The 14848-nt window shown below is 40.7% G+C and overlaps 1 protein-coding gene across 2 annotated transcripts in view; it reads left to right on the top strand.

Annotated features, from left to right (window-relative positions):
- The window catches only part of FAM49A (family with sequence similarity 49, member A), a 110915-nt gene extending 96532 nt beyond the window's left edge, over nucleotides 1-14383 (top strand). For both annotated transcript variants that reach the window (XM_011942069.1, XM_011942070.1), the window contains 7 exons: nucleotides 1725-1861; nucleotides 2329-2406; nucleotides 2571-2687; nucleotides 2779-2858; nucleotides 4274-4400; nucleotides 8679-8749; nucleotides 10823-14383. In XM_011942069.1, coding sequence (XP_011797459.1) covers nucleotides 1725-1861; nucleotides 2329-2406; nucleotides 2571-2687; nucleotides 2779-2858; nucleotides 4274-4400; nucleotides 8679-8749; nucleotides 10823-10886 — 674 coding nt within the window. In that variant the 3' untranslated portion in view covers nucleotides 10887-14383. The remainder of the gene's footprint in view (nucleotides 1-1724; nucleotides 1862-2328; nucleotides 2407-2570; nucleotides 2688-2778; nucleotides 2859-4273; nucleotides 4401-8678; nucleotides 8750-10822) is intronic.
- The last annotated feature ends 465 nt before the right edge of the window (nucleotides 14384-14848 follow it).

Raw genomic sequence — 14848 nt, 5'->3', positions numbered from 1 at the left:
TGTCAAATGAGAGGCCATGTATGAACAACAACTCTTGTCATGTTCATTTCTTTCAGTCCACCACAAAGCTTCTTCCCCTGAAGTTATTGGCACATTTAGTGTGTCTCTACTAGTGATTTTTCTTCTTAGTCCTGTTCTCATCTGTGTTCAACTCTTAATAGTTTTACTGCAGGCTGATCACATTTCTGAATAACAGAGAAGTTGAAAGATAACAGTTTACCTGCTCACCCAACAAAGAACTTGCTTGTCTGGAATCATATGATAAATGTAATAGAGTAAAATATAAGAAAAACAAATATAATATTATTTCCTTAAGCTTTAGAAAACTGTGCAAGTACAGGAAGTACAGGATGGCTTTGTAGATGTTGAGCAACGCCAAATCTGATTGGAAATAAGATCGATATGACCAGCAATAGGACAGAATCACTCCCCAGGAAGGAGGCTTCATTGGTTAATACAGTATATCTTGAATGAGGAAGGCACATTCTACTCTGCTTTTGCCATAAAATGAGTGCCACAGATTAAGAGGAAAACAGAGAACTTGAAATACATTGGGGGAGTAATGACCATGATATTGAGAGGACTAGAAGCTAAGATCAAGGGAGGTACTTGAATGAACCAAACTGGTTTTCCAAGAAGAGAGGGTTTCTGATGACTCTCAGATAGAAGAGAGTAGAAGAGAACATAGACTTCTTTCTATGTTTCCTTAAATGGTAGACCCAGTGAATGGAAATTCTGAGGAACCAAACTTTTGCTCAACAGAAGGAGAGCAGGCCAAGGTAGAAATGGCTGCCTCAGAAGAGACTGTATTCTTATAGATGGAAATATCTCAAAAAGGCCAGAGACATCCCTGTAGAAATGCTGTAAAAGTTATGTAAGAACTATATAGAGCAGATGTCTGCAAACTTTTCTGTAAAGGGCCAAATCATAAATACTTTAGAGTTGTGGGCCATCTTGTCTTTTTTGCAACTACTTGCCTCTGCCACTCTCACGTAAAGGCAACCCTAGTCATTACGTAACAGAATGAGCATGTCTGTGTTTTAATAAAACTTGTGTTTATTTACAAAACACAAGTAATGGACCAGATTTGGCCGATGGGCCATACCTTGCCAATCCCTGCTTTAGAGGATTGGTTAAATGACTCTGTGCTATTAGAAATATATTGGAGAACAAGCTATAAGGGAATGTTTGGAAACAGACAAGTGGGAGTGGTGAAACTGTTGCAAGAACAATAATGGAGGTAGATAAGGCAATGGGTTCATAGAAAAATATTCTTGGGATTGAGTTAGTGTAGATGCAGAGAAAAGTTCAATAGGGGCAGAGGTCTTTCCTTGCAAAACCAGTCATCTAACCCATGTGTTTAGGGCACTGTCTCACCTCATCCTGAATCATGAATGGCTGTCTCATGCACATGAGCCAAAAACACATATTTGTGGTTTTCTAACAGTGTCAGAAATTGAGATTACTAAATATGTCCAGGTCCAGCTGAGCATAGAGAGAAATTTACAAAATACTGTGGCCATGGGGGGTTTCCGCAGGGGAGACGCCCTGCCTGGTCATGTGGGATTCCTTCTCTTCCTGGTCCACATGCAGCACACCTCACATAGTTATTGGGAAAGACCCAAGCAGGTGATCTCTGAGATTGTCAACTGAGTCTGGGAATTGTGTTATTTGGACTTCATTGGGCCACCTCCAATATATCTATTTATCCCTTTGATTTTCAGAAAAAGCTCTTCAGAGTTTATTGGAATCTCTGACTTGTCCACCCTACACACCAACCCAACACCTGGAAAGGGAGCAGGCCCTGGCAAAGGAGTTTGCTGAAATTTTACATTTTACCCTTCGATTCGATGAGCTGAAGGTTAGGCCAAATGTGCTGTGAAAATTTAACGAACTTGTACTGAGTACCTACTGTTTACAGCTGCTCTGTTAGTGCTGTGGGGTGGGTGGGTAGAGAAATGAGTAAGATGTAATTCCTTCCCTAGAGAGACATATAATGTGGTGAGAATTTGCATTCCATGTGGTGAAAGTAATTTAAGATGATGATTTGTATATGGAAATTTTAAATCTGCCAAATGAAATCAGAGAAAACCTTTTCAAGTATCTGTTCCGCACTGAGACCAAATATACTTTCCCTGAAATCTAGCCCACAGGGCATATTTTAAAATAATGAAGTTGTGGGTCCTTATTTTTAACCAAAAGTTGCTTTGGCTCTTATGTAACAAAGAGAAGTCCTGGAGTATTATAAAATCCAGTGTCTGGGCTCCTAATGCATATCCCCCAGCTGATACTGAGAGATGACCTTCACTCTTGTCTTCTGAATTTCAGATGAGGAACCCGGCTATTCAGAATGACTTCAGCTACTACAGAAGAACGATCAGTCGCAACCGCATCAACAACATGCATGTGAGTCCCTGGGTCGCCTTGAACTTTGCACCATTCTCCATGGCTCTTTTGATTTCTGCATCAGGCAGAGCACAGAGAGAAGACAATGTCCTTGTCTGTAATTCAGTTTCAGAGAAGAATATTTGGAGCGTTTGACTTTCTCTTTCTCTTCTTATTTTCATCAGCTAGACATTGAGAATGAAGTCAATAATGAAATGGCCAATCGAATGTCCCTCTTCTATGCAGAAGCCACACCAATGCTGAAAACCCTTAGCAATGCCACAATGCACTTTGTCTCAGAAGTAAGTGAAGTTGAGCAACGAGGTGCTTTTTTTCTTAATTCCATACAAGAGCTGCAAGCAGAGCTAATGTACATTTGTGTCTCCCATTTAGAACAAAACCCTGCCAATAGAGAACACCACAGACTGTCTCAGCACAATGACAAGTGTCTGTAAAGTCATGCTGGAAACTCCGTAAGTTAAATCAGAAGTGTATTCATGGTTGAGACTTCATCCAGCCAGTGTCTGTTAAGATGATGATGTTAATGACATGTACCGTTTGGGTCAACACCTTAAAGTTTTCATGTATATTATCTGCTTTAATTTCATTAAGAACTCTGGGTGTTAGGTGTCACTATCACTGTTGCATAGCTGAAGAAGCTGAGGCCCAAAGTGGTTGACTGACATCCCAATGACTGCATAGCTTGTTAGGTGGCAGAACCAAGGCTCAGATCAAAGATGCTGTAGAAGATGTGTAAGAGCCAAATGGAGGGTGTGTTAAATGATGGGGCATCATGATAAATATATTGTAGAGAAGATGTAAAACCAAGAGTTGACATGATAAGACTGTTTCAAGAGTGAGAATGGAGGTCTCTCTCTCTCTTTCTCTGTCTCTCTCTCTCTCCAAGTTTTTTTTGTACCTGAGCTAGTTACTACTAGTTAGATTTAAAAATTATTGAGACTACTGGGGATGAAGCTGCATGGTAATCTGTGCTCGAAATTCTGAATGCCACTTATGTCTGTAGCCCCTGCTATGCCTGTAAATAACTGGCCGGACTTCCTGAGCCCTGGTTTCCTCATCTAATGAAGTTTCCATAAGGCCATCTACTTTGCAGAGTCTTTAGGAAGACCAAAGGCATCAAAAGTACCTTATAAAATCTGATAGCCTGTTCAAATGTAAGATGACACTAATTTCAAATATTTCACTTGTACCAAAGTTAAGATTTATTCCAAGGCAGAAATAGTAATCATCTTCATTGCAGAGCCAATTCATAATGAAATAGATGTAAGAAAGCCTCTAGAAAAAAAGCCTCTAGAATTGGCCTGAATTATCTGAATCATCAGTGACCCTGTCAAGGTAAGTGAACAAAATTCAAACTCTACAAATACTCTTGGATGCTCAATGAATGGTACATAATTTTTTTAGGTATTTTTACCAATCCAATACAATCTGCAGCCTGTGTTTTAACAAAGGAAGTTACTCTGACTGGAGACATGATAGCTGCTCCGTAGAAATAAGCCTGATTCTTTTTCTCTGTAATGAAGCCATTACTCTCTATAATCTTGGACAGCCAGAGGGACCTGCTATAAAATATTCAAGATTGATGGGTGGAGGAGTGATGTACATGATGAGCTAGCCTGCTGAAGGGCAGATGAGAAGGGAATTTACTGCCCTTTAATTTACCTTATTTTCACACTGAATTGCTGGTTGAATAGATTCAAGGAGAATTATCATCATGGATTTACTCAGGAACATATTAACTGGTTGTTGCAGGTCTGGGATTGTTCCCAAGAGAAGATTGGAGGCATCTAAAGTATCCAGTTGTGGGGCCAAAGAACGCACATGTTCTGACAAGGAAGTGATGCTGCTGCTGTTTCTTCTCTTGCAGGGAGTACAGAAGTAGGTTTACGAGTGAAGAGACCCTGATGTTCTGCATGAGGGTGATGGTGGGAGTCATCATCCTCTATGACCATGTCCACCCTGTGGGAGCTTTCTGCAAGACGTCCAAGATCGATGTAAGAATAGTAGTGAAATGTGCTTTCCAAATAAAGGGCCCATGAATGTTGCCAAACAGACCTTGTTTCTCTTCCTCAGGCTCCTCAAGACCACTCCACTGACAGTGATCTTTCTAATACGCACAGCCCATCCTGGCAGCTGTCCTCACAGCAAGATGTCCAGGCTTTTTCATGTGCTTAGGACAAAACACTCAACCTCAAAAGCATAGTAGCAATACTACGATGCTGATCCCCTCAGGCTCTAATGGAGCTGAGCAGCTGGACAGTCACTTAGCTGCACGCAGGCCCTTCATTTACCCAGTGTGTTGTACAAATAGATGGTTTCTATTCTATATGTGTCCTATTGTGAAGAGTTGGGAGATACTGCATTACAAGACACCATGGTCAAATCCCAGATTACCCTTTCACTTCCTCTCCCACCACTCCCTACCTGTTGCTCCACTCAAGTCCCATGCCTTTCCTCATCATTTGGATATACATGATATGTGTGAGTCCTTTCTCCTGCCCAGAGAGCCCTTCCTCTTCCTCTCTGATGGGTGGGTTCCTTTCAGGCATGCTTCAAACGTCACCTCATCTAAGAACACATTTTCTGCATGGGATGAGCCTTCCTGCTTCTCTGGCCCCCAGAGCACTCACTGTTTTGTATTTTCTGACTCCCCCACAGACAATTTCTTGACAAGAACAGATACCATAATCTATACACCTCATGTCTGCTCTATTGCCTCACACAGTACCTGGCACATAGTGGGTGGCACTCAACAGACACCCTGTAGGGGTTTTGATGGATGAATGAATGAATGAATGAATGAAGATAACTGAAAACACATGATTTTGGTGCGCAGTTGCTTTTCTGTTGATTGTGGCATAAAGCACACCTCCTCTTCATCCAGCACTTGCCTGCAGCACCAACCCAATAGTGTATCCCATGTACTCATTTAAAGCCTTTAAAGTGCAGAATAGCACCCCTTGGTAGTAACTTACTTACTCTAGAATAGCTTAGTCTGGGTGGCACACTGTGTTCACTCATCTCCAGAGAACAATGTCCTGATGCCCTGGCCCTATGCAAGAGAAAGTCTACATGCCCAGGAGGGCCATAAGTCTGAAGAATGCAAGATGATGTATCAATGAAAAATGTAACTTGGGTTACTTATTTTGAGTTTCTGGGTTCATAGTATGGTTAGTCATGTTTCTTCATAGACTCTTTATTATTTTTAATGTAATCATTTCTATTTACCAAGAAAATAAGTATTTATGTTAAAAAATTTTGACATTTAGGAAATTAAGACATAGTAAATTAAATATATCTGTAATAACCTCACCATAGGCAGAGGATCACCGTTCATACAGCAGCATACATGTGTACTTTCTTTTAATATAGATGCTTGTGTGAGTGTGTGTGTGGATGTCCTTAACAAATTAGGACCCTGCTTTACGCGCTATTTTGAAACATATTTCATTTACATAGAAGTATATTATGGGCATTTTTATACCAATAAATATTTTTACTGTATCCTTTGTGAGACTTTAACATTTTCATACTATAGATTGAGTATAAATAACTCTATAAATATTATTTGACTATGGATTGAGTTCATTACCTGAGACTCATAAGATATTCTTATTACCATAGCCATTTGTTAACTTGTCGCAGAGTCAACAATTAAAAATACAGTGGGTAAAATTATGCCTTGTAGCCCTAATCTTTAAAAAGCTTGGCTTTATATGTTATTTACTGAGTCTTTCGGTCGAGGCTGTAAACAGTATATCATGTTAAGTCTTCACACATAGTCTTGATGAAGTTTGCTTTTGTCCATAGAGGTGGTAGTGAGCTACATAAGGTTTGTTCAATATGGACGTTTGCATATACCTCTAAGAAAGTTTCAGGTTTACCAAGTACAATAAACCATTTGAGACTGACCTTTTTTTTATGACGTATAGGGTCTCCATTCGGATGCTAGTCTGCTTCTAAGCCAGTAGTTATAGGCACTGGGCTTATAAATCATTAGGGCATCAGCATCAACTGTGAAAACCCCAGGATCTCTTTCTGAGGGCCTGGGGGAGGCACTGTTTGTGTACTTACAAAGGGCATGCTTTGGAGTGCAGAATAAACATGCAGTGAGCTCTGGAAAGCCAAGGGAGGGAGAAACTCACGTTGCTGAAGAGCAGAGACAGAGGGTGATGTTTGAGGTGGACCTTGAAGAAGATGTAGGATTTTCCCAGGAGGACAGAGGGAAAGCAGAGTCCTCCAGGTAGGAGGAATCATCAAAGTGGCCGCCAAGGCGGCACAAGCCATTTAGAGAAGAGATGCTAATTGTGGACGTCAGGAAAGGAGGGTTGGGGTGAGGCGGTGTTTTCAATTGATTTCCTTGGAATCTTTTGAAATGGCCCAATAAGGAATCACCTCTTAATCCCTGTCCCCATCTCAGATTTTATCCAGAATTCCAGACCCCATTTCCCATGGACCCCTGAAATATGGCCATCCCCAAACCAGAGATTCCCCTCCCCCGCCAAACCTGTTCCTTCTGCTGGGTTCCTGTCTCAGGTATTTCATCACCCTCCAACAAGTCTAATCCAGAGCCTAGAATTGTCCCTGAGAATGAGGAATGATTTCTTCACCCCATATCTCATCAGTCACCAAATCCTATGGAGCTGACCTCAGATTAGTCCCTGTCTCACCCTGCTCCTCCATGCCCACTGCTGCTTCCACACTTCACACCCTCAGGGGCTCTCACTGCCCCTCTTCTCTCTGTTCTTGCTTCCTTCTGGTCCCTTTCCATATTAACCGCATCACTAGATTATTTAACACCTATCAAGGATGTTTTCCACAGGTAAAGGCCCCCAACTCCTGAGCATGCTGTTGAATTCACACTGCATCTGGCCCCAACTGCATCCTTGACAGCATCTTGTTATTCACACCTACAGTTTTAATCACCCTAAGTGGAACTCCAGATTCCCAAACAGCATTCCCTGCTCTTCCACCCCTTCCACATCTGCGTTCTCACTGCTTCTTAAGCCTGGTCCACAAGAACACTTCCGCACTATGATAATCACTATGCGAGAGGGACAGAATCTCTGCATCCCTGGGCCTGATACCATCTCAGGCCTGGGGTGGCACATACCTGGCATGCTTGTAGCTTCTCCCAATCCGGTATCCATAACAGACATCTCTCATTTGCCATGACTTTCTTTTTTGATGAACCTATAGTGATCCTCACATGATTCCCAACCCTGTGTTCTGGTAGCTTCCATCAGTCTATCAGGGTCTATCAGGCCTGTAAGATAAAGCTTTTGACATACAAGAAGCACAATGATGGAAAATGTTTCTAAGGGCTGTCACAAAAGGGGCCCTTAGTATAACCAAATCCAATATATAACAGTGTGTGAATAGCTTTGCAGAAAGATTCTTGCCTTGCCAAAAAATACTCCAAGATATGCATGATGAAATGTGATCTATATAAATTCAGTTTCCATGCACTTCCCAAATTATGGGTCAACTGTATTATACAGACACAAAAAGCTAAGACACTTGCCTAGGTTTGTGAAGATACTAAAAAAACAAGCATGAAAGAAACTCAGGCATTTAGCCTCTGTGAAGTTCACATTCTGAACAGTGGCCCTTCATCAGTGCTCTCAAAGACAGTTGAGACATAGACCTGGACCTCCAGGAGCTCCTGGTCTAGTGAAGGAAAGAAGTTAATATGGGCACTAAATTCTCCAAGTTTCTCTGATAAATGACAGAGCACTTTTGGGTGCTCTATCTTTGGGTGTTGGTTGCTTCTATCTAATGAAGGTAATGAGGTCAGAATACGATTCTAGGAGGTGCTGGTCTTCAACTGGGTATAAAATAACTGTTAAGGGTTTGCCAGTCAAACAGGTGAAGGGCAGAAAACATTCAGGGCAAAAGAATGGCATAAAATTATTCCGATTTTATTCAGTAAATCTCAACTGAGCACTGAGTGGACGGAAGGCCCTGCATTTGGCTCCATAGTACAAGGCAAGATCAAAGTCTCAAGTCTTTGTCCTTAAAGCCAGACAAGTGAAATGTACAATTACAATATGGTATGAAAATTGATAATGATTGCAGTCATACAGAATCCTCTAGAAGCCCAGAGGAACTGCTCACCAGCCTGAGGGGGTAGGAAAGCCCGTTGGTCATTTCTGTGTTGAATTTCTATGAGAAGAAATAATGTGACATTATGGGCATGTGTTTTTGTAGGTAGATATTGGCATAGACAGTATTACTAAGATATTAACAAACATTGTGCTTTCTCCTCCTAGATGAAAGGCTGCATAAAAGTTTTGAAGGAGCAGGCCCCAGACAGTGTGGAGGGGCTGCTAAATGCCCTCAGGTGAGCTTCAACCCTGTGCCAGGCTCACAGGGAACAGCCAACATTTCAGGGCTATAACAAATTTAAATACTGGTGTGGATAGCACCAAACTTAACCCTTGCATATTTTAACACATTGAATCTTCCTAACAATCTTTTGAGGTCAGCACCATTTTTATCATTCCCCTTTTTAAAAATGGAAAAAAATGAGATTTAAGGAAGTCAAATAACTTGCCAAAAGTCACACAGTATATGGCCAAGCTAGGACCTAAACCCAGGTTTGGGTGACCCCACGAGTCATGGACCTAATTCTCAGCCACACTGCTTTGGGGCTTATAGGGACTCCTCAGAACAAGAGGCTTCCAGGCTCTCACTTTCCACTTTACCAGTGGTTCCCAAACCTGGCTGCACTTGAGGATTATGTGGGTACCCTCTGAAAACATTCCATGTGATTCTGACTGCATGTGACTCAGACCAAATGAATTGGAATCTCTGGGCTAGGGTCTCAGGTATCCATTTTGTGTTTCTTTGTTTATTCTAAAGCTCCCCAGGTGGTTCACATGTGCAGCTACCAGAATTGAGAACCCACTGTCTAGATGCCTAAGTATTTGGCCAGCTGTGGCATGTTTCAGCTTCTCACTGCTAACAAGTGATGCCTACGCAACTGCTTTCTTCCCAGGGATGCATGTGCTTCATCCGTTTCAGAGAGGGGATGCTTTTTTTTAGCTTTGACACATCTACAAGAATTGCTTGAATCCACTGCTATGTAAATCATTCTGATACTAGATTGCAGTCTAGAAGGTTTATGGTCCCTGTTGTCTTATTCATCTTTGATTCCCCCGTGTTCCTCTCAGTGTTGTACATGCAGTAAGTGTTCAATAAGTCTAAGTGGGATGGATCAATAATGCTCTACCTATGTACACAACACTCATGTTTTATACTCCACTTCTAATCACATTGTCTCATTTAATCATCACAAGTTAGAGAAGTAAGGCTGATCTGTTACCCCCACTTAATAAATGAAGAAACTGAGACATACATAAAATGAATGAAATAGACCCTGAGGTTGATGCTGTTTTGCTGAGTTGCTAAGTCATCATCCTTTAGAAGAGACTTAGTATTAATATAAGAGCCTTCCAGAGTCTATGGGAAAAATCAAGGTTTTCTCCTGGTGTCCATTTCACACCAGGATGACTTTTTATACACAGGAATAAAGCTTTAACTTCTGAATGTGTTGAGCTTTCCAGCTTCATTCAATCAAGCAAAACCCTGTACTAGGCCATGAGTCCCATCTGATTTGTTAGAATTTGTGCCTCCTGGAGGCACTGTGATGATGTCAGAGGAGAACAGCCTTTCCAGATAGCAAAATATGGGTTTGAATCAGAAATCACAAATCTCAAATCAGTAACCTTGTGATCTGGAATAGGTCATTTAACCTCTCTGAATCTTAGTTTTCTTTTCTATAAAATGAAGGCAATAACCTTACCTTTACAAAGTTATTGTAACACGAAAGTTAACATGGAGTGCCCACTACCTGGCCAAAGTTTTATTACGTGTTAATTCTCTTTTCTCTCTTTTGCATAAATGATTTCTACACCCGGCTATTGGGAGGCTGCAGATTGCACCATTTTTGTGGGTTTGCTTACCTGGATTTGTGCCCCCTTGTGGTGGCAATGAGGTTAATTAAGCATTGCCAGGAAAGTGGAGAACCATAAACATTCAGGTTCTGGGCAATGTTGCTTTGCAAATCTCTGTTCTGAAATTTGTGTGTCAGCAGGGGCAGCCTCAATAGTCAGGATTCTGCACTCAATCCTGTGAAATCCACCTCCCTGGAAAATGAGACCACTCATATCTTCTCTGTGTAATTATTTGATTATGTAAAATATCTACTTGGTTTAATAACCATAATACAAAATTCCTTTGGAAGGAAGAATCAAATATTAAATCTGTCTGAGATGACTCTGAGCATTGAAGTGTGGATTTTTGTCTAAAGAAATAAGCCCACATATCAATTGTGTTTCCCAAGGTAAAGATGGGCTGGAGCTTACACAGAGCACTGTTTGCCGCTAACCTCTACCATTCTGTCTCCGTCCAGGTTCACTACAAAGCACTTGAATGATGAATCGACTTCCAAACAGATTCGAGCAATGCTTCAGTAGAGCTCTGCTCCAAGAAGAGGATCTATGTGCTGACCTCAGAAGATGTATATGTTTACATAATTTAATACAGATTGATGTTAATACTTGTGTATTTACATAACCGTTTCCTTCTTGTCACTGAAATATATGGACCTTAATTTGTATCCTGACTGACTCAACCCAGCAGAGCATAAATTGACTGAGAGCCTTACCTTTGATGTCTGAAATGAAACCCCCTTCTCCAAAGGCAAAATTCAGAGACTTTGATCTTTGCTACTGGAGTCCTTTAACAACACCTGTAACGATAAAAAATTCCTAATTGTTTGTGGTAGTATTTTAATTCTAGACGTGTTATCTCTCTGGGACGTATAGTTTATAGAAACACAAAATATTTGATTTCCTGTGTCGGCTCAGCTACAAGAAACACAACTGTTATCTTGACAGAGGAAGAAGGGAATCCAAGAAAAATGCATGTGGAGAATTAAACCCAAGTGTTCTGAATTCAGCACACCCCCTCTCTGTCCTCAGACTGGAGTCCACACGTGCAACTTTTCTGTTTGCACGTGTTTTATTAATCAGCATATTCCTTTTCTGTTTGGATTTATATCCCTCTAATGTTCTCCTTTAATGTCCTGCTTTAATTTCACAAGAAAAAAAAAACTCCTGTATTTTAATCAGTTAGTAGGAGAGCAGCAGAAATAGATGTGCTGTTGCCACTGGACTGATGAAGGTGGCTGTCTTGGAACGGGAGACAGGTCCACAGAGGTGCACTCAGGCAACAGGACAGCCATCTCTGTGCTTCAGCCCTCTGCCTATAGGGATTAGGGAAATGGAGCTCTGGTTTTGAAGTTATTTGTGAGTTTAGCAACTTCCAGTTACCTGCAGAGTGCTGGGTGCACAGCACCCCCTCATAGGAGCCCTGTTCTCTGAAGACCCTACAAGAACAAAGGTCTAGGGTACTCCATTAGCTGCCAGAATGGTATAGGGGAATTTAGAGGGGAAAAAAAATCCATGTTTTCTGTTTCCCAGGTTTTTAAAAAGTAGCTCTTCCCCAACCCTGTTGCTAGCTTGTTGGAATGTGAAAGCTCTGGTGCACCTGAATTTACTCCTGGCCTTACTAATGATTCGTAGTGTGACCTTGGGAAACGTTTTTAAGCTTTCTGAGTCTTAACCTCCTTGTCTCTAAAATGGGCAATTAAAACAATCTTCAAGAGGTCTGTAAGGTTAACGCCAATAAAACGACTGACTCTGCCCCTCTTCCTTAGGAAGTAGTATCCAGCAAGCATTGCCCCACCTTGTCTTGTTGATGAACAATATTATAAAGCCTGCAGTCATTCTGTCTGTAGATCAGAGCTTAGTTCGAATGGAACCATGAAAATCTTTGATTCTGACCTCCTAAGGAAAATGAAACCCAGAGGGTGTGGTCATACTGGATGGCTCCCATGCGGGCCTAGAACCCAGGATGCTTCACTCTTGACTCCATGCTCTTCCTTTTATACCATATGGCTGTGAATACATACTATGGAATGGGATTCAACCCTTCTAAGTAAATCCTCAGTCTGGTCTATATTGTTACTTGCCTGTTCCCAGTAGAAGGAGCCACCTAGACGTTTAGTGAATGATAATCCTAGAAGTTGAGTCTGAGTACATCAGAGTTTGGCATTATTTGCAACATCCCAGGAATGAGCTGTAAGACACCATTGCTTTCTGGACTTTAGTGACCAGCTGATCTACCCTTGGATCCTCCAAGAAAAGGGAAAAAACACTTGTCTTATGTTGTTTTAGCAAGGGAGTTCAGTCAAGTGGCAGGAAAGATTCCCTGGTCTGCATCTAAACATCAGTCCACAGAGAAGGAAAAGGCTCTTTTACTTCGAGATTTTCAAGTTGAAGAAGTACAGCTGCTTGGATGGAGGGTCTGTCATCAGAATAGAAATATGCTAGATGGTCTTCAAGATGTTTTTGAATCTATGGATTCTAAACCCTAGAGGAAGCTAGAATATGTGATCATATCAGCTGAGGAAAGTTAGGAGATATTCATCTTAAGAGATATTCTATTTGGCAGTCACTTGTTACACTTGAGCAACAATTGTCTAGACTAGAAATATAGAACCACACAAGGTTTATCATCATTGGGTCAATTTCTCCCCCTCTATCGAGTGAGGAGATTAAGGCTTGAAGAAAGGAAAGGACTTGCCAACCACCACAGGGCTCATGAGGGACTTGAACCCATGTCGTGTGTCTCTACCACAGCTGACTCTCAGCTGGCTAAAGGAGAAAATGTGAAGAATTACCTGTCAAATTAGATTGAGCTCAGAGTAAATAGATGAGCACATTGATAACTCTAAATTAGACTTTCTATCAAATGGGACCAAACATATGGAAGGAGCTCCTGGCCTGCCTCAATTTAGCCAGGCCACCTTGTCTCAAAGCCAAGACTCAGCAGTACATGGATTCTGAGAAGTCCAGGGTCTGAATTGTCTCTGATTACTGGAAGGACAGGTTAACTGAATGTCTGTGATCACTAACAGGTGATGGGCTTTGTGCCCACTCCAGAGATATTGTGGGAGACAAATTCTAACAGGCTGTCCTCCCGGCATCAGGAGTCATTGAACAATCATGGATTATTGTGTTTGGGTTTGTTTGTTTGTTTGTTTTTGCTTTTGTTTTGTTTTTGCTTTGTTTTTGGTTTTTTGTGTGTATGTGTGTGTGCTGCATGCACATGCGTCCAAGACTTATGGTGGTTTAGGGGAAAGTGCTAGCAACAGTGTCAATGTCATTGTTAACTATATTTCATATTTGAGGTCTCATTGTTTTCAAATAAACAGTGTTTTCCATGACTGAGATATTTATTTTTGGGAAAGCAACAAGGTAAAAATTATGTTTCTCAGATGCACTGCTACTTTGGCGTTATGACTCTGTTCTCAGAAACTCTTTGTGCACCACTAGGAATTAGTAGTAAAAAAAAAACAAAAAACAAAAAAACTGGAAATGGATGTCTTCAAATGTGCTAATCATTAGGGGTGGAGTATTAACAACCAGAAAGAAAGGTTTGGATATTACCTTTTAACTACTAGTTAATATCATGCTTGATCAACATTTGTTCCTAGTTATCACCATTAAATTAAGACATTAATGGTAAACTGAGGTTACTGATGCATCATCACATTTAAGTAAAAATAATTTCATGTTTTCCCCAAAGAAAAATTAAGCCTCCCAATCTTGGGATCCAATTGTGCAGTGGAATTCAGAGATTTCTCATTTAATCTTATATCCTGTACAGCTACAAATATTTTTTAAATGTTAGGAATAAACATTGAAATTTTGTCTTAAAGAGTTCAAAACCTTGGAACCCAGTTTTCTCACTACATCTGTAAGGGCCATTACAGACCCAAAGCTGTTTTGAAGTTTTCATATGTTGTTTGCTGAAGTCATTGTAACTTTTTGCCTGCTTTGCCTCTTTTTGTACAGGAGTTTTGAGTGTGAAATGAAAATTAAAGTTTGGTACATATATTTAAAAATGCACCTCTATTTTATATGATGCTGAGGGTTGAGTGGGTGATAAGCACATGATGATTAGTCTACATAGATATTTGCTAGACACGTACTCTGAGAAAACCACACCAGCGGCCCTTCACCTCTTTATACCTGAATTTCTTTTAGAAAAAAAAAAAAAAAAGTAATACCCAAAATGTGCTACTCTTGGTAGCAGCTGTCTTTTGTTCATTTTGGCAAGAGAACCCTGAATAACAGCCAAAGGCAGAAAATTACAAAAAAGGGCAGAAAATGAACAGAGACATGATTGATATCTAGAGATGCATGAGCCCTACTTGTCCAGAGATGCTAAGAAACACTAATAAATAATCTTGTATGCTTTCTTTTCAGTGCAGTAGTACTTTATGGGTTTGGCAAGATCAGCAAATAACCTATTTTACACTGAGTATATTTTTCAGACAATGTAAGCCCTGAAATAATTTTTTTAGCTA

The sequence above is a fragment of the Colobus angolensis genome, unplaced genomic scaffold (genome assembly GCF_000951035.1).
Source record: "Colobus angolensis palliatus isolate OR3802 unplaced genomic scaffold, Cang.pa_1.0 Scaffold205, whole genome shotgun sequence".
NCBI classification, from domain to species: domain Eukaryota; kingdom Metazoa; phylum Chordata; class Mammalia; order Primates; family Cercopithecidae; genus Colobus; species Colobus angolensis.
The sequence above is the reverse complement of the archived record's forward strand: the minus strand, read 5'-3'. Positions and strand labels throughout refer to the sequence as shown.